This window comes from Chelonoidis abingdonii, chromosome 1 (genome assembly GCF_003597395.2).
Source record: "Chelonoidis abingdonii isolate Lonesome George chromosome 1, CheloAbing_2.0, whole genome shotgun sequence".
NCBI classification, from domain to species: Eukaryota; Metazoa; Chordata; order Testudines; family Testudinidae; genus Chelonoidis; species Chelonoidis abingdonii.
In genome coordinates, this window is record NC_133769.1 from 136,105,060 (window position 1) to 136,131,891 (window position 26,832).

At 42.3% G+C, this 26,832-nt stretch overlaps 2 protein-coding genes across 2 annotated transcripts in view; one reads left to right on the forward strand and one right to left on the reverse strand.

Annotated features, from left to right (window-relative positions):
- Positions 1 to 269: 269 nt before the first annotated feature.
- MANSC1 (MANSC domain containing 1) lies at positions 270 to 13,429 on the reverse strand. The gene is made up of 4 exons (XM_032803022.2): positions 13,321 to 13,429; positions 8,106 to 8,424; positions 6,970 to 7,110; positions 270 to 1,498 (listed from the first exon to the last, which is right to left on the reverse strand). Exons 2-4 carry the CDS (start codon positions 8,329 to 8,331, stop codon positions 672 to 674), a joined length of 1,194 nt encoding a protein of 397 aa, XP_032658913.1. The 5' UTR covers positions 8,332 to 8,424; positions 13,321 to 13,429; the 3' UTR covers positions 270 to 671.
- Positions 13,430 to 25,391: 11,962 nt separating this feature from the next.
- BORCS5 (BLOC-1 related complex subunit 5) overlaps positions 25,392 to 26,832 on the forward strand; it is a 121,040-nt gene continuing 119,599 nt past the window's right edge. The window contains exon 1 of the mRNA XM_032803024.2: positions 25,392 to 25,875. Coding sequence (XP_032658915.1) covers positions 25,818 to 25,875 — 58 coding nt within the window. The 5' untranslated portion in view covers positions 25,392 to 25,817. The remainder of the gene's footprint in view (positions 25,876 to 26,832) is intronic.

Below are 26,832 nucleotides of genomic sequence, written 5' to 3' on the forward strand. Positions count from 1 at the left end.
GGGAGGGGGCGGAGTTGGGGTGGGGATTTCAGGGAAGGGTTTGGAATGGGGGCAGGGAAGGGGTGGGAAGAGGCGGGGCGTCATGGAAGGGTGGAGTGGGGGCAGGGCCGAGGGCAGTTGCGGGGAGGTGTCAGTAATGCGGCCCTCGAGCCAATGTACTAGTCCTCATGTGGCCCTTGTGGTCATTCGAGTTTGAGACCCCTGCTCTAAGTCATGAGGCAATGTATTAAATAGGACTGTTAGGTAAAACAGTAGTGTTTACACACTGGTTAACAAGATATTTTTGTGCAAAATATTAACAGAATACAGGGATGGGCTGTACAGATGCACACAATAAGTTCTGTTCACAACCTAATCAAGGTGCAAAATATTATGTTAGGATCTTGATTTTTTATTTTAAATGTAAAAACATCTCTGCTTAACTTAGACAGTGTTTGTATATTTTATGATTTAGCAGTTAAATGAATTTTACTCCACAATTCAGGGTGTACTTTTTGGGGGATGGGGAAGGGGGAAAAGAACACATCCACAGCTGCTTGCCCCTTTCCCACTTGTAGCTAAGAGAGAACACACTGTCCTCAAGGATTTCAGCACTGCAGTTCAGTTGCAGGCTACAGCTTCTAACAAAGACTGCACTTCTTACCAATGTATTGTTTCATTTTCCCCTCCCATCACACATCAGCATACATTCCATTGATCAAGTAGTCTAGCCTATTATAACGTCTTCTTCTAAGAGATTGAGACATTCTTCTGCCTATTAGCGCAATAACTAACAGTAAAAACACTATCCCAAAAAGTAAAGCTGCTGCGAGACCACTTTTGTCACCAGACTGAGGGGCATGCTTGCTTTTCGGAACATCATCTAGGTAGGCTTCTGAATCACGCTGCCTATTATCCTGGTGCATATTTTGAAAAGGAGCCGAGGAATCCTTACTAAGCAAAGCAACAACTGACAAAGAAAAGAGGCCGATGCTGCTAGTACTGTCTGTAGAGGTGGCTATTGGTTTGATAGTGGTGGCAGATGTTCTTAGCCTTGCAAATTCTGTAGCAGTTCTGGAATTCAGGCTCATGTGGTTAGTTGTGGTAAAAGCATTGCTGGTAGGAATCTGAGTGCTAGTGGTCGTGTTTTTGAGTGCAGCGCTACTGATAGTGGTAGGAAGCATGGCAGATGGTGGTGGAGTGGAGGTGCTAAACTGAGACGTTCGAGCAGCCCTTGTAGGCAATAGCTTGGTTATTTTTTGTTTTGGGAAAGAATCTAAGGTCTCAGGATGTTTTTTCTCTTGGTCTTCAGAAAACTGTGTGTGCAATTCAATCTTATCTAAATGTTCTTCTATATGGTCAATGAGTTCAGACATCTGAGAAGTAATAGATTTCTGCAAAGCAACCGTATGATTCAGGTGACCTGTCTGATTAGGAAGGTCAAAGCGAGCTGCTTGTGAAGAAAGAGAGTTTCCATTTGAGTCGTAATTTGCAAGCTGTGAGTCCAGAATCTGTATACCTAAAAATAGAAAGAAAATATATAAATTAATTATTCAATCCACTTTAGCAATCAAATGCTTCCTCTGCTTACTGCTTCTTCTGAATCCAACAGAGAATCACAAAAGGGGCCCACCCCGAAAAGAAACAACTAAACTGCCTGGAGTATCATGATTTTCTCCTCTTTTTAAAAAAATCACTAAAGTGTTTGGCAATAGGCATGTTAAAATTACAGTTGTCATAGCACAAATTGATACTCCATCTCCAAAGCCTAAAAGTATCAGGCCAGATTCTTCACAGTCTTACACCTTATGTAAGCATTTATCTCTGTGCAAAGAAATCATTTGATTTGGCAGTGTTCTGCCCTCACATTGCACATGTTTAAATGCTTATACAGAGGTGCAAAGCAGTGAAGAATCAGGCCAGTCATCCTCAAAACATTCTTAGTCTCTGCCAACCTGAGAAGCAGAAGTTACCAAGTCACACTTGTATTTGTCAGTTTTGCATATATCTATCTAAGGTACTTATAAATTCCCTGTTGCTGCAGAATTTGGGTGCCTCATTCTTTTAATGTTATTATCCTCACAATGTAATTATCGAGTGAGGTAGGGAAGTACCATTATTTTCATTTTACACAGGCACAAAAAGGTTAAGTGACTTGCAAAAAGTCTCACAGGAAGTCTGTGGAGGAGCATGAACTTAAGCCATCATGAGGGGAAATGGATGAAGAGTTGTTAGAAGTGAGGAAGGGCAGGGTCCATCATAAGTAGCTGACTAAAATGTTCACCCTTTCCTCTGAAGTTAAATGGAATCAGTTTCTAAGCAGCACAGTGCATTGTAGCTCTGTCAAAGCTATTAACTGGAGTCTGATAGCAAAATATGCACAGTTTGGCATGATAAAAGCTGCCTACAAACTCACACTATTGACAAAGGTTCCATTATGTTAAGATACTGTATATAGATCTTATACAAAAAAAGAAAACAAAACAAAACAAAAATAAAACAAAAAAACCCTAACACTTTGGGTAATAGTTCTTGGGAAGACTGACTAACTGGCACAGCTCCTTTGTCCACATTATCATCATCCCATAGCCAGTTGGATTTACCATTGGGTGTAGTGATTCACCCTTATTCACTGTATTACCTCTAAGTACTGGAGAGTTAACCATATAATGAAATTCCTAAGCAAACAAGAAACCACACACCCAACACTTAGATAACCTAGAATTAATAGTGAAAGAATCTGACATGTCCTTCAATTGAAAAATCTCTAAGAAATGGATTTTCTCTCTGAGAAAAGTTAAGTGATAAGAAGACCATGTTAAGGTTCCACTTTACAAGATCACCATATCATTACAATATGCAAATATTTGGGTGACCTTCATTGAATAACTTTAATTTTCCCCTGCCACCTGACAGCAGCCAGAAACTAAGATAAGCAAGTTGACTCACAGGTTTACCTCATCGGTGATTACCCTAGTGTCCCTAATGTAAAACGACATGAAGGATGTACACTCTTGCTTCCCTCAGAATTTTCCCCAATATATCTTGATTTTGACCAGCAACATCTCTGCTCTTAAGAGTAAAATTGTGCAATACACACAAAATAGGTACCAGACTGAGATCACCTGAGATATAAGTCAGGATCTGACCTGAAGCTAGTGCACTAACCTCATGTACTATTCCCCCTTCCTTAGCAACAGGTCTTTGCAAGAGAACAGACAAGAAGAAGACTAGAAACTGAATATATGGAGAATTTAGAAGGAGAGTACGCTGTTAAGTAGTTTGCACTCTGATTTCATCTGCCTTAAAGTTGATATAATTAGATACATACAAGATGTTTGAAAAAAAAAAAGTAGTGGATTTAAAATATACAAAACACATTCATGGTTTCTTCTGTCTCAACTGGAAGCCCCTTTATCCAGGGTGCTGGGCTAACTTCCATTATATTGGGTCATGAGGAAGTAAAAAATCTTCACAGTTAATTCAATTAATTGAAATGGAAAGACCACCCACCCCAGCTGCTGTCCTACAAGTTGGGAAATATATTTTAGGTTTCTAGAAGGGACATTAAGCAGCACAGAGCAAAAAAACAGTTATGTTGTAAACTGGAATGCAATAACTTTTAAAAGAAATTTCCATTTAAAACCGTAACCAGAATGGGAAAGATCCTTGTCATTATATGCCAGTTTGTTACCACAAGGCCTTTTCACAATCTATCCAACAGACAGCAAAAAACAAACAAAAAAACAACAACAACCAAATAGAGTCTTCCAAGAACAAGTTATTGATTTTTCTGCAAGTTTTACTCAGTAGTTAGAAAGGGAAATCTACATGATTTGATATTTTATTATTTAATGTGCACCACAAACTCAAAGGTCAAAATCTAGATCAGGGATCGGCAACCTTTCAAAAGCAGTATGCCGAGTCTTCATTTATTCACTCTGATTTAAGGTTTTGCGTGTCATTAATACATTTTAACATTTTTAGAAGGTCTCTTTCTATAAGTCTATAATATATAACTAAACTATTCTTGTATGTAAAGTAAATAAGGTCTTTAAAATGTTTAAGAAGCTTCATTTAAAATTAAATTAAAATGCAGAGCCCCCTGGACCAGTGGCCAGGACCCGGGCAGCTTGAGTGCCACTGAAAATCAGCTTGCGTTCCGCCTTCAGCACCCGTGCCATAGGTTGCCTACGCCTGATCTAGATGATCAAAATCCCAACAGTTCCTCAGTTCCTACTGCATTACCTCTGAGATAAGGAATTTGCCCAACAATACAGCAGATGTGGTCAGCTAAACCACCATTCCTTTCTCATTTTAAACAAAGGAGTGTGGGACTGAACCCCACTTGTAGAAGCCATGCTCTTAGACAAGTACCCAAAGTAGAGCAATGATGTAGATTACCAAATTCACTCCCTCAAATAACAGTCAGAAAACTGCAGTGTGTGTGTAATGTATGCTGTGGGAAACAGTTTGGTTGGGGGACAAAGAAGGATCTCATCACCCTACATGAATCTTCCCACCTTCTTCCACAAAGCCAACCGATGTCCCTGAACACTCATGGATGTACCATCAGAAAGCAGACAGTTATTGCAGCCAGAGTCTGACTAATCGCACTCTGCATTTTTGAGGTTAAAAAAAAAAGTCAGCTTTATTTCCTCATTTTCATTTTAGATTGTAAGCTCCCAGCTGCAGGGACCTTGTCTTCTTAAGAAATTGTCAAGTGCTAGGCACACTAGTGGCATTATAATAGAATAGATAATCTTGCTATTGAAGGAAGAGAGATAAAGCAGTACCCAAACCACTATTTAAAAAATATAAAAGAAGAGTATTCTAAAGGACCATTCTCAAATAGTCCATATGCTAAATTACCTTGGAGGTCATCTCCTAGAGGCCATCCACTCTAAAAGGAGATGTCTAATAGGATTCTATGGGTATTCTCAGTAGATATCCACCAATATCACAGTTGGTTATTTGTATGGAGAATGTTGTCTATGTTCCAAAAGAGAGTGTGAGAGACAGAGCAGAAACCCTACGTAGTTTTTCAGCAATAGCTTCTGTGGCTGGAAACAGAAGATAAAAATCTCCTGAATCACAAATTGGTTCTGTGGTGGTTGAGCTGGAAAAATCAAGTTTGCACTGAATAAAACTGCTCCAATATTTGAGTATTTTTCTTTATCACTAATAACTGTAACCTTGTGCACATTTCTATCTGAAAAAAACAAACTTAAAAAGTTTGTCACAAGAAGTGGGCTAGGCTTCTTGGTAACTACCTTTGAAAAGCTTATCAGCAATGTAGGCTTAAGGTAAACAAGCTCACACACATCATTTCCATAATTCAATATGGACAGGAGCCAGAAAAACAGCACAATTGAAAACAATGAATATAACTCAGCAATTGCACTTTGGCAGATCAAGAGCCTGCACAGTCACATGTTCTCTTCCCTCTTTCAATCCTCTACATACTCCTGAGGGAGAAAAGAGTGGGAGACGTGTGATAAAAGTTAGATAATAAATTAATTACTTTGACTCTTCTGTTTTTGCACCCTAAGAGTTTAAGCCATTTGTTCCTTCCCCCTGCCTTGGTTTCCTGATGTTATCACAGCAAATGTACCCTAACAATTTCTGAAAAAGTTATGCGGATGACCCTGCTAGACAGCATGCTTTCCCTCACCAACCAATTCCTTCCCAGGAGAAAGTTACCTCTTCAGTAAGCTCAGCCTTTGGGAAATATCTGAGAGAGAGAGGAAAAACTCCAGTATATTAAAAAAAACCTTGTGTTCTCTGCAAACTGAGCCATACTGAAACCACCACATCAACTCCCTTGCCGGAGGACAGTCTAATTGTCAATGTGTTATTTGAAGAGTACAGTCAGATAAGGTGCCAGTGTAGAAGTATATTTTGAGAGACAAGGTGTGTGAGGTATCTTTTAATGGATCAAATTCTGTCAGTGGAAGAACCAAGCTTTCGAGCTACACAGAGCTCTTCTTCATTACCTCAGCCACCTTGTCTCTCTAATATGCTGCAACTGACATGGCTACCACTACACTGCAAAATATATTTTGGTAAGCTTGCTACATCTTAATAGCTGACCTTAGTACAGCTAATGTATTAGCACCAAAAAGTGCACAGCACATTGGAGATGACAAGAAATTCCTGAGTTCTAAGACTTCTCTAAACCTTGCTACTGACATGTAGTTTGGCCTTGGGTAAGTCACTTTGCATTTCTGCTTCAGCTTCTCTATCTGAAAAAAGAGGATTATTACTACTTTTGTTTACTTACTAATCTTGCAGAGATGTTATGAAGATTAATATTTGTACAGTGCTTTCTATAACTAGGTATTTATATGCCCCTCAGCCACCACAATATGATCCCCTCAAACATGTAAAGTGCTACAAGGGTGCTAAATTTCTATTGCTTCCAGTAATACTCAATATACCCATAGAGAATTTCTCCCAAACACACAGAATGTGTCAAAATGGAAGAAACTTTTTAAGCGTACACAAACTGTATTATTTAGCAATAAATCCCTGGTTTAAAGAGCTTCCAGTCTAAACAAAAAGCGTACGTATGAAAGATTAGAGAGGAGATATAATTTCCTGACACATTAATATTAACTGTGTCTCACATTGTCATGGTATGACAGGGTGGGCTTGTTTTGTTTTTTTAAAGAGGAAAAGAATATAAAAGATTTTGAAGTTTAACAAAGGGTGGGGGCAATCAGGATGCATCATCGGAGATGCCAGTCCACATGAGAAGCCAGGTCCATAAAGAAAAAAGGGGGTATAAGGTGCACAAAACTATAACTCCCATGAAGCACTATGGTAGCTTTTCCAAAATGAAATTTTCAGTTTTCAGCTGATCATTTTCCGTTTTACATTTTTTGCTGATAAATCAAAACTTTTCTGACCAACTCTAATGCAACACACATCTGTAAGACACATGAGTATAAACAAAGTCAATGATCAGTTGATTTTAGTATTGTTTACCTCTATTTATTCTGTAGCTGACGAGTCCTTTTGCTGGTTTCATTGGACAAGCTTCCTTACTAGGGCAGTAAAACAGGTAGCAGTTTGGATGCTTGCTTATCCCTCGAGCATTAAAAATCATCAAATTACATTGCCTGTCTCCTAAAAAAGGATAATATATTATATATTTTGGCAACAAGAAGTGTTGTATCTGCCTCTTTTATGGCAATAAGCTCTGCTTAGCTTAACTAAAATCCTCCAGATCAGTATGAAGGGAAAAGAATGAATATATCACATTCTGCAGGAAATAATATAGTTATGGGGATTAATAAATATATATAACTAGATACCTACAAGCTAAAAGGCAATCTGCAAGATGTTGCCCCTCCTTCTACGTGTCAACCAGGTCTAACAGAAATAGTAGGATAAGCCTCCCCACACCCACCTGCTGGGATTCCTACCAAGGTGCTGCTGCCCTCATATCAGATCTTGGGACACCATTTTTCATATGAGTCTTTGGCTCAAAGGCATCCAATAAATTTGAAAAACCACTAATTTCTTTGAATGACTGAGAGTTTTCACCATCCCCACAGCCTCCTGACTGTTTCTGCTGTTTGATTCACCGTTAACACTGCGATGCTGCTATCTGCAGCTACAGTTCATTCTGCTTCTAAGGGCTTGATGGAAAGCAAAGTTCCCAGAAGAGTGTAAGCATTTTATTTGTAGCTACTCAAATGTAACATAAAACAATCCATTGCTTCTTTTTATTCTGTCTACTGGACTCACAAAGTTATAGCATCTACGTCTTGGAGTGCATGGTGAGGGCGAGGGGGAAGGGCTTAAAACCATTGGGCATGCCTAGCATTCAAGATACATGCAATAATTGTTCAGACTAATACACATTACTAGGACTTAATCACTAAGTTCTCATTTCATTGGCTAATAGGTTAAGCAAAACAGACCAATATTCACAATATCTTTGTTAGTCTTGGTTTGAAAGGAGAGAAATATTCACATTCAGTGCTGAAAGAAGAAAGAAAATGCAGAATGTCTTGGTTCTTCCCCTTTGAGGGCTTACACCAGCTCATCTTATCCCATTACAAACATGTCATAAGCAATGATAGAGCAGAACAGAAATCAAGGGAATATAAGTTTACCTGATATGTTTTTTTTTAAGCAGCAAACATTAATACAAGCTTCCTGAGTTGGTGTGTATATTGGCTCGGTCCCTCTGATGCCTTTTGAGAGAGAGAGCATCATATCAATTACAACATTTTCCATCTTCTCTAGAGAGCAATCTTGACTTAGGGATGGCCTAGGTATAATGTAACAACACATCATTAGGAATGTGCAAGTAAACCACCAAGTTATGCTGATGGACATTTTTACTTAGGTGCCGCCTTCTTGAGACAGAAACAATGATGAACTTCTTGGTGTTTAACTTCAAGATAATCTCATTTTAAGAAGAATGCATATCTGTGGGGAAAAACAAGGAAAGGCTCCTTTTAGTCAAAGTGAAGTTTTCAACAACTTTTAAGAGCCTTTTGTACAAGTAGCAAATGTAGTGATTTTTTAAAAAGTTTATATTACATACTTGATGCAAAGTTACTTACTTCTCAACATATATGGCATCCAACTAAAAACACTGCTACACTTTTCAAATGAAAAAGGGTGGTGAATACAGCACACAAGAATCAATCTGAGTATTTATATGGCCCCTATCATCATAATATCTGAGTGGCTCTCAATCTTTAAGGTATTTTCATTACATATCTATAAGGTAGGAAACTGCTATTACCCCCATTTTACAGAAGGGAAATGGAGGCAGAGAAGGCATAAGGGACTTGTCCACATCACACAGGAAGTCACCATCAGCCCTGTACATACATATTGGAATCCTTTTCCCTACTTTTTCAACCAAGATGCTCAAGGACATAAAAATGGCAACAAAGGGGGATCAGTGCAAACACTGGAAACAGGTGATTTGAGGGATTACTATTGAGAGACTCAGCCCCCCTTACATAACCATGTTCCAGAGGATAAATAGAGTAAAAATGGTTACATAGATTCATAATTTCCAAGGCCTGAAGGGACCACTGTGATCATGTAATCTGACATCCTGTATAACACAAGCCACAAAACTTCCCTAAAATAATTCCTAGAATGTCTTTTCAAAAAAATCCAGTCTTGATTTTAAAATGGTCAGTGATGGAGAATCCACCACGACTCTTGGTAAGTTGTTCCAATGGTTAATTACTCATTATTAAAAATGTATGCCTTGTTTCCATTCTGAATTTCTTTAGGCTCAGCTTCCAGCCATCGGATTGTGTTATACCTTTTATCTTCTGGATTAAAGAGTCCATTATTAAATATTTGTTTCCCATGTAGGTCCTTACAGACTGTAATCAAGTCACACCTTAACTTTTTCTTTGTTAAGGTAAATAGACTTGAGCTCTGCGTGTCTATCATTACAAGGCAGGTTTTCTAATCCTTTAATCATTTTCATGGCTCTTCTCTGAACCCTTTCCGATTTATCAAGATCTTCTTGAATTGTGGACACTAGAACTAGACACAGTATTCTAGCAATGGTTGTGCCAGCATCAAATATAGCGGGAAAACAACCTCTCTACTGTTACTCAAGATTCCCGTTTATGTGTTCAAGGATTGCATTAGACCTTTTGGCCATGGCATCATACACGGAGCTCATATTCAGCTGAATATCCACCACAACCTCACTGGCAGTTTTGTCAAGCAAAATAGTGGTTTCAGTAACTTTTTAAATGGATATGCATCCACAACACAAAAAGTACCACCAAATCTAGCAGTGCTGCTGGTACTCTCAGTAGTCTGGCTAAGATTTGAATAGATCATGGAGACTAAATGACCTCCAGGTCCCATGGGCAGGACAGCACAAAAGAAGCTTGTAATGTTACTGACTGTGCTGTATCTTTCTAGTAATTAGAAGGATACAGATCTCAGTATACTTAAGTCTTATACCTTAAGACTGAAGGATAGCTAATGTGACGCCAATTTTTAAAAAAAGGCTCCAGAGGCGACCCCAGCAATTACAGGCTAATTAGCCTAACTTCAGTACTGGGCAAACTGGTTGAAACTACAGTAAAGAACAGAATTGTCAGACACATAGATGAACATGATTTGTTGGGGAAGATTTAACCTAGTTTTTGCAAGGGGACATCATGCCTCATCAATCTACTACAATTCTTTGAGGACAAGGGTGAGCCAGTGGATATAGTGTCTTAGATTTTCAGAAAGCCTTTGACAAGGTCAGAGCCGTCCTGTCCATAGGAGGGACCAGGGCAACTGCCACGGGCCCTGAGCTTTGGGGCGGGGGGAGCAGGGCGGCCCAGGGGCCTAATGGGGGGCCTGGCGCCGGCAGCAGGGACCAGGCCCATGCTCCGCACTCACTGGCCCAGGTGTTTATTTCTTTTTCTTGCTCACAGCTCCCCCAAGCTCAGGCTCAGTCTCTGCAGCAGCGAGCAACCTGGCCTCAGCCCACTCTGCCAGCTCCCAGCGTCACCAGCTGCCGCTGGGTCCTAGTGCCCCCCCAATCCTAGTGCCAGGGCAGGCTGACCCTGCCCCTTCCCTTCCGCCTTGGACGGACCCTTCCCTTTTCCGGCAGGACCCTCACCAACACAGGGGGCCCCCTAGCACAGGTGTGTGCCAGCCAGTAATCTCCCTCGTCCATCGCCCAGCACTGGTGTCCCCTAGAGCACCCCCCCTCCACTGCTCTTTTTCCCTCTCCCAGCGCTGTGTGGGGTCCTCCAATGCCACCTCCAGGCTAGGGCTACCCCCCTGCCTCAGGGTCCTCCTTGCCTTTAAGCTCTCCAGCCTTAGGATCCCCCTCCCTGCAGTACTAGGACCTGGGGTCCCACAACTCTGCTCTCTCCATCATCCCTCAGGACTGGGGTCCTCCATCCATCTGTTTTTCCACCTCCCCTCCCCCTCCCAGCCCCAGAGAAAACAGATCTTAGAGCCCCTCCTCCATGCTGGAGGGTCCTGGGGTCCCCCAGCACCAGGGCACATATAGGCCCTTTAAGAGCTACCCAGTTCCCGAGACATGGATTCTCAGTGTTGCAAATGTGTAATTACATTTTTTAAAAAATCCACTGAGGGAAGCGAGACCATATGCACATGGGAAGTAAGTTTGCTTCAAGGAAGTCCATGAAGGTGGATTTCAGAATGTAAGCGGCGTGACACTGCTCATGATCGGTGACTTTTTTTTTTTAATTATTTGAACTTTATTATAAATTATAAAAAAGAACTACAATATAACATAACATTATAATTATGCAGCTGGGCGCTATCAATATTTAACCTGTGGCCAGCAGCTGCTCTTGAAGTTCCTTGTAACCAGATTTCACCTGTATAAATAACGTTAAGGGGGCCCCTACAGGCTAATTTGCCCGGGGTCCCGCACTCCTCTTGGGATGGCCCTGGACAAGGACCCTCACCAAAGGCTCTTAAGCAAAGTAAGCTGTTATGGGATAAGCAGGAAGGTCCTCTTATGCCTCAGTAACTGGTTAAAAGATAGAAAACAAAGGGTAGGAATAAATGATCAACTTCAGAATGGAGAGAGGTAAATATTGTTCCCCCAGAGGTCTGTACTGGGACCAATCCTATTCAACATATTCGTAAATGATCTGGAAAAAGGGATAAACAGTGAGGTGGCAAAAACTGCAGATGATACAAAACTACTCCAGATAGTTAAGTGCAAAGCAGACTGCGAAGAGTTACATAGGGAACTCCCAAAAGCAGATGACGGGGCAGATGAACTTCAATGTTGATAAATGCAAAGTAATGCACATTGGAAAGCATAATCCCAACTATACATACAGAATGATAGAGTCTGCATTAGCTGTTCCCATTCAAGAAAGCGATCTTGGAGTCATTGTGGGTAGTTCTCTGAAATCAACCACTCAATGTGCAGTCAAAAGAGCAAACAAAATGTTGGGAATCATTAAGAAAGGGATAGCTAATAAGACAGAAAATATCATATTGCCTCTATATAAATCCATGCCCACACCTTGAATACTGCGTACAGATGTGGTCGTCCATCTCAAAAAAGATATATTGGAATTGGAAAAGGTTCAGAAAGAGGCAACAAAAATTATTAGGGGTATGGAAGAGCTTCCATATCAGGAGAGTAACAAGACTGGGACTTTTCAGCTTGGAAAAGGTACTACTAAGGGGGGGATATGACAGAGGTCTATAAAAGCATGACTGGTGTGGAGAAAGAAAATAAAGAAGTGTTATTTACTCATAAAACAGAATTAGGGGTCACCAAATGAAATTAATAGGCAGTAGCTTTAAAACAAACAAAAGGAAGTATTTCTTCACACAATGCAGAGATAACCTGTGGAACTCTTTTGCCAGAGGATGTTGTGAAGGCCAAGACTATAATGGGGCTCAAAAAAGAACTAGATAAATTCATGGAGAATAAGTCCATCAATGGCTATCAGCTAGGCTGGGCAAGAGGGTGGGGGTTCTCTTGCCAGAAGCTGGGAATGGGCAACAGGGGATGGATCACTTGGCGATTACCTGTTCATTCCCTCTGAAGCACCTGGCATTGGCCACTGTCCGAAGACAGGATACTGGGGTAGATGGCCCTTTGGTCTGACCCAGTATGGCCATTCTTATGTTCTTTCATGAAAATAAACTTAAAAGAATTTAAATTATTTTGAAGTCCTGCAAAGACATGGAAAGTAGCCTCTGTATACAAACAGTGAACTCCTTCTCCCCTACCTCATTCCCCTCCACACCAGTGTCCCGTCCCCCCTCCCTCAAAAGAAGAAGCAAGATTTTTTTTTTTTGATGTCCCTAGTTTAAGGGAACACTCATTGCACTTTTAATCAAACTGGGTAACTCGTTGAAAACTACATAGCTACACAGGAGGAGGAGCACCGCTGCTTACACGGCCATTTGCCAGGAAAAACAGGTTCCCCATTCCGCATACGTGGGTGAGGCAGAGGGAACAATAATCCCTAGGGCGGTCACAAGAAGCTGTGTTTGCTGTTCTGTTTTCAGGGAGCCCGAGTCCTGAATCAAAGCCGGTGGGCAGGGAAGGAGATTACACATGCACACAGAAAGGAGAGGAAACGGCTGCTGGGACAGGAAAGGGGGGGAGGGAGCATTAACGCACCAATTAACAAGACCACTGTTCTAAATGACTTGCAACTTGTTTTCAGTTAGCAGCTCACGGTCAGGCTCCCCAGTGTATTATGTCCGGCCAACAGGACCTGGCTGCAACCCGGATATCTCTCTCCTGCCCCAAGGAGTAGCAGCTGCTTGGGATCCCCTGCACCTCAGACTACCCAGATCCCCGCTCGCGCTGCTCTCTCCAGACAGCCTTACCGGCAAGAGATGTCCCTCGCAGCGGGCAGCGCTGCCCAGGGAAGCTGCAGCAGCCGAAGGAAGGAGTTTTGCTTTCAGGTCTCCTGGCTCTGGAGGCGGCTCCAGGTCCGGGAGGGAGGAGGCAGGGCAGGGGAGGGCTGAGCTGTGTGACTTTGAGGTCTGTGTGATCCCGGACGCTTGAAAACAAACTCCCGAGCTTAGCTTCACTCCAGTGACCGGTTTTATTGATACCAATGGGGCTACTCAGCCCCCTGCTCACAAATTATGAATGAGGCTCAAAACGATTGGCATAAGAATAAGATTTAAAAAAACCAGCAACACTTTCTGGGGTCTTTTCATTTGCCTCCTGGTTTTGAGCCTTCAGGGTTCACATCTTCCAGCTTTTCTCTGCAACCATGAGAGTTAAAATCTTACTCCCCCCACCCCCAAAACATGCACACGCACTTGAAAGCTAACACTCTTACCTAATACCATGACTCCAGGGAGATGTGCTGGAACAATTTATATAGTGGGGGTGCAAAGAGCCATTGAACTAAACTGTAAACTCTGTATATGAGGAAAACTACTTCAAGGCAGGGGGTGCAGGAGCACCCCCCTAGTTCTAGTACCTATGATTCCAGGATCTAGATCTTTCAGAAAAAGACCAAATATCTAGAAACTCCAGACACTTGGCAATGCTGATCAGGGCCTCTAGCTCTATCCTCCTCAGCTCCTCTCACCTTTGCTAGATGGGCTGAAGGCATTTGTGTTGTCAGGACTATAAAACAGACATAAAAGCCTCAGTTCTGGGGAGGAAACGATTTGCCCAGAGCAAAATAAATGGAGCTGGGCAAAACCTGTCAGCACAGTGCAAGGGTCCTTCATGCAAATACTTTCTTTTGCGTCAGTTTACATGGGGTCCAACCATACTGTCCCCAAAGTTTTGTTTTAAGGATTAGAGTACAAATTGAAAAATAATGAAAATCTCAGCTAAAACTATTGCATTTCATGTGGATTTGATGTAAAACCCTAAATAGTCTCTAACCTGGACTCAGTTTTTGGTTGTGTCACAAAAGCAGTTGAAGTGATTAACCTGAGCATTGCAACACCTAACTTTTAGGCAACTAAAAAATATATTACAGGAATAACACTGTGATCTACAAGCCTGAATTAAGCACCAAGGCTCCCTATACACCTTGGAATGCAATCTGCAAAAGCCAGTATAGTGGGTGGGGAGCTGCCTAAACTAGCTAAAGGGAGATGCCAAGGCAAGGGGTATTTTCTAAACCCCACTCTGTCACAGAGTTAGGCACCTAGCTCCTGGCTGCAGGGTGTTGCCTATCTCTAGTAGTGATTCACAGCCAGGAACCCTCTCTTCTTGAATTAGGTGGCTTAGGCACTTAAATAATTTCTTGTGAGAATGAGTTAGGCAGCTGCTTCACTAAACACAAAATAGTCAGAGGAAGAGGTGGTTGTGTCCATGTTATACTTTTAGCTTAGTGGTTAGAGTTCTCTCCTCAGTGCTGGGAGACCTCTGTCCCCTTCAGGCAGAGGGGGGAATTGAACCTGGGTCGCCCACAACCCAGATAAGTGCTGTAACCACAGGGCAAAAAGTTAAAAATGGGCCATTACCATCTCCCTTGCGAGCCAGATTTTCAATAGGATCTGATCCAGCAATCACTGCGGATGCCCACCTGATCAGGCCCAGCACATAAGTTAGATGGATGAATGCCTAGAGTGGTTTTCCCAGTTTGTGGATCACTCTGGGGCTTAGGCATCTGGTCATCTAAAGTGGGGCTGCACTACACGTGCCCAGAGATAGAAACTTAGGTGCCAAGTGAGTTTAGGTGCTTACAGGGTTGAGTGGGAGTTTTGTGGATTGCAGTGGAGTCTAAAACTGGGTCTTAGGTACTTGAGTACCTTTGTGGATCTTGACCCCTTTGCCTCAGTTCCCAGTCTGTAAAACAGGGATAATTCCATTGACCTAGTTCACAGGGGTGCTGTGAGGATGAATACATTCAAGATTATGAAGAGCTCAGATGCTTCAATAATGGGGGCCATATCAGTACCATAGATAGATGGGTAGTACAGATTTCGTAATTAAAACTGATACCAAACATATTGTACACAACTTCAGATTTTGTAACAAAAGTTTTACACAACTCTAAGAACATTGATTTTAAAAGTCTATTAGTTAAATACATAATTGAAAAGCATTATTAGTTACTGGGAAGGAAGGAACCAAATGGAATCCTGTAATGAATGAATAAATGGGGACAACCCCGTTTTGGTCATTACACAGTATCTGAACTGCCACCACATCCAGATCCATAAACCACTGAACTTCCCAAATAAGACAAAAAAAAAATTTCCTCCTTCCAAAAACAGAGAAAATTTTTCTTGGCACTTAAATGCCAACACAGGTCAGTGAAGTTATAATTTGCTCTAATTTTCTCTCTCATAAATGCAGATGAGGGGCAATACAAAAGGTGTAAAGTTATCATGGAATTATGGAAATATGGGGCTGGAAGGGACCACTCTATTCTTACTTGAGATCCTCCTATTTAAGGATTGCATTAGTCCTTTTGGCCACAGTGTCACACTGGAAGCTCGTGTTCAGCTGCCTACGCACCAGAACCCCATATCTTTTTCAGAGTCACTGCTTCTCTGGATAGTCTCCCATCATGTAAAAGTCTGGCCTACATTCTTTGTTTCTAGATGTATAATTTATGTGCAACTGTATTAAAAAGCACATTGTTTGCTTATGCCCAGTTTACCAAGCAATCCAGATCCCTTTGTATCAGTGACCTGTCCTCCTTGTTATTTACCATTCTCTCAGTTTTTGTGTCCTCTGCAAACTTTATCAGTGATAACTTTATGTTTTCCTGCAGGTCATTAATAAAAATATTAACTACTGTAGGTCCAAGAACTGATTCCTGCGGGACCCCATTTCTGTGATGATTTGTCATTTATAATTAAATTTGGAGACATATCAGTTAGTCAGCTTTTGACCCATTTAATCTGTGCCACGTTCATTTTATATATTTCTAGATTTGTAATCAGAATATCATGCGGTACCGAGTCAAATACCTTACAGAAGTTTAAGCATATAACATCAACACTATTACCTGTGTTAACCAAATTTGTTATCTCATCAAAAAAGATATCAAGTTAGTTATACATGAACCCATGTTGATTGACATTAATTATATTACCTTCCTTTAATGCTTTATTAATCAAGTCCCATAACAACTGATCCATTATATTGCCTGCAACTGATGTCAGACTTGCAGGCCTATAATAACTCAGATCATCCTGTTTACCCTTTCAAAATATTGGCACAATATTAGCTTTCTTCTAGTCTTCTAGAACTTGCCCGGTGTTCCGAGACTTATTGGAAATCATCATTAACGGTCTCTGAGCTCCTCAGCCAGCTTTTTTTTTAAATTCTTGGACATTATCAGGATACCCTATCAGTCTTCTGTTCCCAAGATTAACATGCCCAGGTTTTTTTAAAACCTTTCCTCATAGGTCACATTTTCTAAACCTTTCAACACTGTTCTCCTCTGGACTCACTCCAATTTATGCAAATCTTTCCTAAAGTCTGTCACTCAGAATTGGAGACAGCACTCCAGCTGAGGCCTCTCCAGTGCCAAGGAGAGCAGGACAATTACCTCATGTCTTACAAACAACACTCCTGTTGACACCCTAGAATGTGTGACACTGGTAGACATGTTGCCAGCTCTTGTCATGGCTGTAGGTGTCAGCTGAGCATTGATAAACACATAGCTGGAAACCAGACCAGCTCCTCTTTATGTTGGTATTGTTCAAGATAGGGGTTTGACTTGTAAAGATGTGTTTAGTGTTTAGACTATGTAAAATGCTTGTAAATTGCTGCCTGCATTAATCTTACTTGTAATGTCTGTATTCCATAAGGCAGGATTCTCAAACTTCTTTGCACCGTGACCCCCCTTCTGATGACAAACATTACTACATAACCCCAAGAGGGGGGATTGAAGCCTTAGCCCACCCAACCCCCCACCTAAGGTGGCGAGGGGCCAAAGCCAAAGGGCTTCAACCCCGGGTGGGAGGGCCTTTAACATGAGCCCTGCCACCCAGGGATGAAGATGAAGTCTGAGCCTCAAGGGCTTCAGCTTTGGCCCCAGGCAGTGGGGCTCAGGTTTTGGCTTCTGCCTCTGGTTCCAGCAAGCCTAATGCCAGCCCTGGCAACCCCATGAAAACAGGGTTGTGACCCACTTTGGGGTCCCAACACACAGTTTGAGAACCGCTGCCATAAGGTAATATGGAACTGTAAAAATGCCTGCTCTTAACTTGTGAACCAAGGCAGGGGAAATAGTTCCCCTGTCTCTCAAGAAGAACTATCAAAACGAAGTGGGCCATTGTGAAACATCACAATATAAAGATTGGGTTGATGGCCCTCTCACACCCATGAAGGTGCCACGTGCAAGGAAGCTATAATTCCCTGGGTCCTCTTGGTTTCCCTTGTTGAAAGCTAGATGCTATGCCCTACCTTTGAAAATAAAGAAAAATCAAACAAGTTATTCTGAATTTTATCCATTCAACTGAATGCCACATTGACCAACATAAAAGAGGGGTGAACTGAGCAGCACCAGTTGGAAATGGTATTAAGAACATATGACAAGAATTATATGACAAGTGATGATCATATAAAAATGTCATTGTTTTTATTACTACTAATAATCATCTTTATTACAGTAAGATTTAAGGGCCAACCAAGAGTGGGGCCTCATTGTGCTAGTTACTATACAACCACAGAATAGTAGACCTGCTCCATACAGATGGACCTCTTTGCCTGTGAAAACCAGGTTGCAGAATCAGAGCCTGAGGTCCTGATCCTATAAACACTTATACGTGTGCTTAATTTTAGTACCAGGAGTGTCCCAGGGAAATCATAGGACAGCTAAGTCCAAGCATAAGTGTTTGCACCCCTCCTGCACCCCAATTCCCTGCCCTGTGCCCCTTCCCGCACTCTACATCCCCTGTCCTGAGACCCCTCCTACATCCCAATCCCCTGCCCTGAGCCCCTGCCATACCCCACACCCCTCCTGCACTCCAACCGCCTGCCCTGAGCCCCCAACCCCTTGCCTCAAGCCCCTGCCATACTCTGCACCCCTGCTGTACCCCAACCCCCAGCCCTGATCCCCCTCTTGCACTCTGAACCCTTGCCAAGACCCCTGCTGCACCCCGCACCCTTTTGTCAGCCCATGCCCCCGCCCTGAGCCCCTTCCTACACACTGCACCTTCTCCCACACCCCGCACTCCCTCCCACACCCCAGCCCTACATTCATGGCCCTGCATGCAATCTCTCCACCCAGATGTGACCATCAGCCCAAAAAGTTTGCCCACCCCTGGCACAGAGAATAAATTAGCCTTCCATCCATGACAAGGAATGCCGTACTTTGGTAAAGCAGCATGAGGCAGGTTGGATTGCTGCTGCCAGTGTTGCATTAATTCCATCCAAGAATCTCAAAGTGTGCTACAAATATCAAGGAAGTAAGTAGTAATATTCTTATTTTGTAGATGTGGAGACTGAGGTACACAGAGGTTTAAATTATTTGGTTTAAGTCCCACAGCAAGTCTGTAGCAGAAGCAAGACTAGACTACAGATTTTCTGTTTTCCATTTTTCAGCTTTAAACATTTTAAAGGTCCGGGATGTAAAATCTGGGATTTAAACTACTTGTCGGTACCTCTTTGAACTCAAGGCTGCCTCTGAAAGGAAGACAAAATAGGGTACTGGTGAGGCAGAAATGTCTAGCAGTTTGTTAATAAAAATCCTATTGAAGAATTAAAAATTGGCCAGTCTTCTTAAGCAATGTTGCTCCTATGAAAAAAAAACAATTCATAGAATCATAGACTTTAAGGTCAGAAGGGACCATTATGATAGGCTAGTCTGACCTCCTGCCTTCTTCCTGTTCTACCCCTCTCATGGTACTGCTCTGCTACCTACCTCAATAAAAGAGAACTAACACTTAAAAAGCCTTGTTCAAAAATTTTAAGTAACACTTAACTTTCAAATGCCTGAACAGCAAATGTAACTTTTCTTGTCTGCATAGTAAACACTGGCATTTTTATCTGTTTGAATAATCAAAGTGGTGCTCTCCATGCCTTCCTGGTGGTAAAGATTTGAACTGCTTCCTGAAGGTCCACAGTCTGGGCTAGCTCATGCTCTATTGAGAGGGTTGCAAGGCCAACCAGCATCTCCTGTGTCATTGTGGAGCATAGATGCATTTTTATTAACTTCAGCTTGGAGAAGCTGTGTTCTCCACTGGCAATTGTTACAGGAAGTGTTAGAAGTATGCACAGAGCAACAAAAGCATTTGGAAAGAGGGTGGTCATCTTATTTGTGCACATATATTCCAGAACGCCTATTGGAGTTGATTCTGCTGAATTATTTTGAAAGGGCTTTTCAGTTTCTCACCTAATCACTCGCATCAATATCGTGGCATGTGTCATCATGTGTTAACACTTGTCTCGTGCCTGCATTGCTGGTGTGGTCTTCTTAGTGTATGAGGAGTTTGGGAATATCATACACATCCCAAATTACTGCTGTGTTCTTGAGCTGCAGAAATTTCTTCAACTGGACTGTATTGCACATTCTAGCACCTGGTTAAAGATTCAACTTTGAATTGTTGTTTGGGTCTCTTTATGGGGTTATCCAAGCCTCATAATCAAAATGTACTTCGGTGATTTCTTGTATTCTTGAATGGGAGAAAATACGATAGTGTGAAGTTCCTCTGCCAACTTCTGCAATCTTCAAATGTTTTTGAAATCCTCATCTGACCGATACGACTGTAAGTATGACTTTGCTTTGTTCAGTTGTTCCATGTTCCAGATATATCAAGGTAAACGTTGGAGGCTCTTGTTACAAATTTATTTCTAAACAATACGTCATGCCACAACACTAAGCCACACAGAAATTTGAATTATTATGTTTCTGGGATTCATTCCTCTGCACTGTTCTTCACGAACAGTTCCTGTTAAGCATTTCCTCCATAATGCAACTTTGCATCATATATTATTCCCAATTTGGTGTTTGATAGCTTTTATCCCTCACTCGCACTTTCCATCGTGTGGCACTCAGTGGTTCAGTGTCAGAGAAGATGTTCCAGATGTTGCTTCAAAATTTGCCATAGATGAGTTGATACAGAGAAAAATACATAGATGCTTTGAATTACGTTAAAAAATTCAGCAGCTTCATACAAACTGATGCTGCATACTGACACCAGTTCATGAATGAGAACTAAAACTAATGGACAAAAAAAAGTTGAGGGTTTAACTCTCAATCATGTCTGCACCCTCTTTTCCTTCCTCCATGTTGGCACCATTATCGTAGCCTGACCTCTCATGTCAGCATCGCAATCCGTATCTTCCAGCTTTTTAGAAGCCACATTTGTATACCTCTCCATGTTATCATCAATGTCAATAAATTCTAGAAAATGCTCTCTGACAGTCACCATTGCAGAGACATTTTCATTTGTTCTGTTGTTGTTACAAAACGCACCATTAAGTCATTTGTTCCGTATGGCTGATGTCGGGTGTGCAGTCCAGAATAACAAATATATCTTGCTGACTTCAGATCTGCCACATTCTTCTGTTTGACTTTTTGCCAGTAACTGTATGATCTCATTTTGGTCGTTGTCCAGGTTAGTGGTGTGTGTTGACTCTTCTTAGATGCTCCGGAGTACAGGGCAATATCTCGGGGGTGACTCTTCTTAGATGCTCCTGGAGTACAGATCCAATTCAAGCCATCAGCTTCCACAGTATTAAAGGAAGTTTCCATTGTTTGGCAATACAGGTGTCATAAGTATACTTTCCTCAATCTGAAACCTTAGAGTCCAAAATGAGGACTAGCATGAATCTCTAATATTACCAGCTTAGATTGGATACGCTGCCACAATCAGGATCTGAGTACCCGATAAACTCTGGTCTCTCCAAAACTTCCTGGGGACCCCAACCAGACCCCTGGATCTTAAACAAGGAAAGTAACTCTTTCCCTCACTAGTGTCTCTCTAGGCTTTCCCTCCTGGTTACACTAGAGATCACTGGATTCAAACTTCTTGAATCTTAAAACAGAGGCTTCCACCTCACCCAGAGGCAATACAGATCAAGCACTGTGAATCTAAACAAAGGATGTCCCTTTCCCCCTCCTTCTTGCTCTCTGTCTCCCCACCACTTCCCTGTAAGTACAGATCAATTCCTTGAAGCCTCAACTAGGAAAAATCAAACAGGTCTTAAAAAGCAAACTTTAATAAAAAGAAAGAAAAAAAGTAAAATTATCTCTGTAATCTAGATGGTAAATATACAGGTCTTTGCTTATAGAGATAGAGAAATACATTTAAAATACTTCACCCTAAATATACATTAAACATCTACAGCCAGATAACAGTTGCAAATACAGAATAATCAAAAGACTATAACACCATTTTCTCAGTATCACTATTCTGAATATATATTATTATATAATAAAAGGACGAGCAGGAGATTGGCAAAACCTGGTTGCACCTCTAGTCCCGTCCAGGACTCAGAGAAAAAGCAAAAGCCCAAACCCACAACAAAGGCTTCCTCCACGGAGATATTGAAAGTATCTTGTTCCTGATTGGTCCTCTGGTCAGGTGTTGTTTGTTAACCGTTTCAGGTGAGAGACACTTAACCCTTAGTAATCTGTTTATGACATGTGATCGTGAAGCGCCACGCAGTGCTGGTTGTGGGTCGCAAGCATTTACAATGGAAATAGCCTTTTCAGAACATTTGCCAGTAAGAGACTTTGATGTATCTTTCTCTTGTGCTGTCATCTATGGTGGCTTACCTTAGTCTCATCTCAAGCTCTTTCAACCTAGGAATTTCTCTGGTGATTTGCTGCCTTCATGCATGCCAATTTCTAGCAGATTTTCAGTCCTTGTTCCTGTTAGACCCAATGTGGCGGAACATTAGACTGAGGTTTGCATAAATACAGTATGCAGCATTCTGTTTTTTGAGTACATAAGCCATGCTCTCCATGTCACACTTGGGATCACCTCAGTAATGTGCTTGACGGACTCCCATGCTCTTTTTTATTGTCTCTTGGGAACATGAAGTTTCATTGCTAACGATGGCTCATGCGGATACAAGGGAAGTCCCCAGGCTCACTGCCTGCGGGTGTGGCAACAGTCCTGGATCATCTAGCTGAAGGAACTAAACTCAGCAGCAACTCTTTTTGTGCTCCACCAACTTTTTCTCGATTTACACTTTCTTCAGAATGTGCTGGTACATCCATTTAGATGGAATATAGATGATGCAGTAGCTGCAGGTCACCTACACTCACTAACTGGAATATCGCATCTCCTCACCATTACATCCTCACTGGGGCCGGAAGGCTCACCGTGAACATTTGTGTCTATGTATTTCAGAAGAGTCTTCCTCTTAAAATAGAAAAGCTGCCTTTCTTTATTTCTTTTTCTGAATGCTGCCCCAGAGGGCGTTTCTTCTTTCACTCATGACTGCTGTCTGTGCCAACTTATAGCGCGCTCCAACACTCAGTGAAGAGGACAAATAAGCAGGCTGGTAGCAGGGCTAATGAGGAAAGATATCAGCGTTTAAGAGGCCTAGCTAGCTCCTACTGCTTCATTGACTGTCTGTTCCCTCAAGTGGTTCAGGGAAGCAGAGGAAACGGAAGCTGGTGTTAATCGCCAGGTCCGGGGACTTGCTAGGAAGTCAATAGGCGGCTCCTCCTTCTCTTCCTGCAGGCCTTCTGCTTTTCTATTATCCCGTCTCACCTTTTCTCCCTGTCTGCCTATATGTCTCTTGTGCCCTCCTTCCTCCAGCACAGCACTCCACCATCTCTGTGCATCTAGAGCAGAGAGAATACATATGCACCAGCAGCAGACACAATTTTCTACACTCTGGGGCCTAGTGGCACCCCCCGCTCAGTCTGGCACCTGAGGCAGCCGCTTCAGTTTGCCGCATGGTAAGGCCAGCCCTGAAGAGTTGGTCTGTTTATATTATTTTGTGTTTATAGACAGTCCTGTTTTTCAAGTTTTATGAAGGGAATGTGTCCAGAGGGGGTTTTGTTGCTGTTTTAATTGTGTTAGCTACAAAAACAATAAACCTGAAACCTTCAAAGAGGATTTTTTTTCGTTTTGCTTAACCTAAGCCTCATATGAACTTTCTGTCTGGCTGTTATTATCTAAGCTCTGTCACAATGATAAATATGGAGTGCTGCTTCCTACGTGTTGAAGCTGATTAGTTATTTATCACAGAAAGATGTTACTTGTTTTTTAAGAGATGGGTGCTCAATTTCATAGTTTCAACAAAAATAATTAAAAATATAAAATCAGAAAAATAAGGTGATTTTCTATTTAGTTTTTTGTTATTAAAGTGTTCAGGATATACATTTAGGCTCTGATCCCATCATTGTGACCAATGATTTTAAAATAAGAAAAATGTTTGCAGGTGTTTTTTGCCAAAATTTGTTTGTATATGTTGAGAAATTAATAAATACAAATCACTGACAAATTGCACATAGATTAATGCTACTCTTAGGGTTTTTTTCTTAAAAAAATGAGGTGGGTATATTCATTGCTGCCTCAGAAATGGGACAATTTAAATGATGATTGAATTACATTTAAAATGTTTAATTGAAACACACAAATAGCAAATTCATCATAAGGTGCTGATCACTTATGCATGTGTTTAACTCGACTACTATTGATAGGACTGGTCAAGAGTTAAGTATGTGTTTCCAGGACTTGGGTATATGTGGGAAGATTTAGGCTGTGATCCTGCAAATGCATACTCACATGTGTAAGTTTACTCATAGGAGTAACTCCACGGAGGCTTATGGAATCAACGTCCAGATTAAATATATCCAGAGTCTTCCCATATTTAGGGAACATTTCAAAATCTTCCTCTTTGATAAAGCCTTCCCATATGACAAGAATGTCAGTCACAACACTAATACCCCTTACTACTCTTCCCTCCTGAAACAGACCCCAAATCAACAAACAGACCACGCAAACCAACAAATAACCTGCTTCCAAGGAAAGTGTTTATAGCCCTCGAAGATGCCATGAGGTGCAGGGACTTTGCTGTTGCTAATCTATTTCACATGAATGGTGCTCAGATAGTAAGGTGATGGGTGGTGGCAGTACAAAACCCTTAGAGAGATCAGCTAGGTTAGATATTAGCTTAGAAGATAATGTTTGCACTTCACAGTCCAAGAGACACAGACAATGTTTTAATCTCAGGGCCAAAAGACCAAACACATCAAGACACTTGATCATAGTCTTTAATAGGCTGAGAAACTACTTACACTTGATCTTAGCTCCAAGGAGCCGAAAAGCATATGCATAAATGTCTGCAGGGTGCATATGCAGGGATAGCTCAGTAGTTTGAGCCTTGAGGAGGCCATTTAGCGAGCTGGGGATTGGCCTGGCTTTGAGCAGGGGGTTGGACTAGATGAGGTCCCTTCTAACCCTGATGTTCTATGAATAAATGTCTCCAGGATCAGCAGGACTGGCTCCAGGCATCAGCTAAGGAAGCAGGTGCTTGGGTGGCCAATGCAAAGGAGTGGCACTCTGTCTACTGTTGGGGTGGGTCTTCTGTAGGAATTTGGCAGCAGGTCCCTCTCTTCCTCTTTGAGGTGCTGCTGAAGAGGAGGGGAGGGAGTGAAGGACCTGCTGCTGAAGAGTGGAGTGGTGCAATTGAGGTGCTACCAATTAACTTCCCCCCGGTGGGGCAGCCAAAAACCTGGAGCCAGCCCTGAGGATCAGGGTCCAAGGATGTTCAATATTCCAGTAAACTCTGGCTCCCCCATCCCTTTCCGTTCTCATCTTAGTTAGCAGTTTAAAAGGCTCCTTTATTTTCCTTTTCCAGTCCTCTCTCTTACTGCCTTTCCTTTTCTCTCTCATGCCTTTGGCAGGCAAGATGCTTTTTATCACTCTTTTCCACTACCAACCCCCCCCCCACAAAAACCCTGCCGAGGGTAAGGATAATAATATCACTGCTGCTGTCTGTGTTACATGAGGCAGTGAAGCTGGCCCTTTAAAACTGAGCCACTGAGCTCTCCCTCCTCCCATTTACTGCATGTGCGAGGCCTCCTCCTGACCCAGGAACAGAAACATCCTCTTAGCTGGCTGGCTGCTGGCACCCGGAAGCCATCTCTCTGCAGCTTGCACACAGGGGACACCAGCTGCAGCAGGAGGAAGTTGGAGGGCGCTGTTTTTTGGGGGTGGGGTCTGAGGTGCTGTGTATGCACCGCATCCCCCTCTCCCTAATCGGCAGGACCAGAGGGAGAGCCCTGTGGCTACAGCAGTTAAAGGCCCGCGGCTGGGGGGAGGTTGCCTTTCAGTGCAGTGGCAGGTGCTTGGTTTCCAGGGCAGGTTGCTGCCCTTAGTTTCCCCCGGGGAAAGGAGTGGGTGGGGTGTTTCCAGCAGCGAAGTGGTCCCAGGGAGAATCCTCCAGCACAGCAGCAGCAGCAGCAGCAGCAGGAGCAGCCACCATGGGAGCTGAGCAAAGTGCAGAAGCTGAGAACCGGCCAAATGATCTGAGCACTTCAGGTCGGCCTCTTTGTGTCCTCCTTTCACCCCTTTGCTATAGTCATAACTCACCAGTCAGAAGGGTATGGGGGAGGGGGTAGCAGCAGCATAATCTCAGGTGTGCAGTCTGGATTTCTGGGGTGAGTTGGGTAGTGCTGGTTGTTAGGAATGGCAGGGATTTTTGTGTACTCGTTAATACGTAGCTGGGTGATTATGTGTATTACTGAGCCTTATGTGTTTGCACGGTGTTTTACAGGAGACTAAAATGACAGCCCCTGCTTATCCATGTCTCAGGGATGCAACAAATTGACAGCAAGGAGGACAAGACACAGTTTCTATAGCAAGGGAAAACAGCATTTGATAGTGGAGCCTCAGGGGTGTGTGTGCAGTTTTTTTTCCCTGCAGAAAGCAGCTGGTATATGTTGCTATAGTTCTTCCTCTTATTCCTGTTGTAGTGGGTGATTGTGAAGAAGCATCTGTGTATGGAAGGATCAGGATGATGATAGCGTGAGTAACTTGTATACAAGAGGTGGGAGACTGTTTGATCACAAGGGGTGGCAAGGCAGAAGCATACTAAAATATCTGTGAGGACTAAGATATAGGAACAGAAGCAGAGATGTTGTTCAGAGTCTTGAAGGTGAGGATCAGTATTACATTCATGCTGCGAAAGATTAAATGAGTGGAGAGTCAGTGAAGAGGAAATTTTGTGGTTGAAGCAGAGGGAGAAAAACATCTGTCTAACTTTATCCCTGCATGTTAGTGATCATATTGTGTGTACTGGCAGATGTGTCTCAGGAGAGTGGGGGCAACACTATAGTGTGGCCAGGGAGGTTGAAGTGCTCTCTTACAGGTTTTTGTATATTGCCATTCCTGATATCTGATTTGTGTCCATTTATCCTGTTCCGTAGTGACTGTCCAGTTTGGCCGATGTACATAGCAGAGGGGCATTGCTGGCATATGATGGCGTATATTACATTG

What these genes read in the sequence shown, in the direction of transcription:
- MANSC1 (XM_032803022.2), bottom strand. Translation starts at nt 8,331, where the DNA reads ATGTCCATCAGCATAACTTGGTGGTTTACTTGCACATTCCTAATGATG. An exon ending in CTTAAAAAAAAACATATCAG is followed by an intron (nt 7,111 to 8,105) that starts GTAAACTTATAT and finishes ATCCTTTTTTAG; the next exon opens with GAGACAGGCAATGTAATTTG. An exon ending in CAGCTACAGAATAAATAGAG is followed by an intron (nt 1,499 to 6,969) that starts GTAAACAATACT and finishes TTCTATTTTTAG; the next exon opens with GTATACAGATTCTGGACTCA.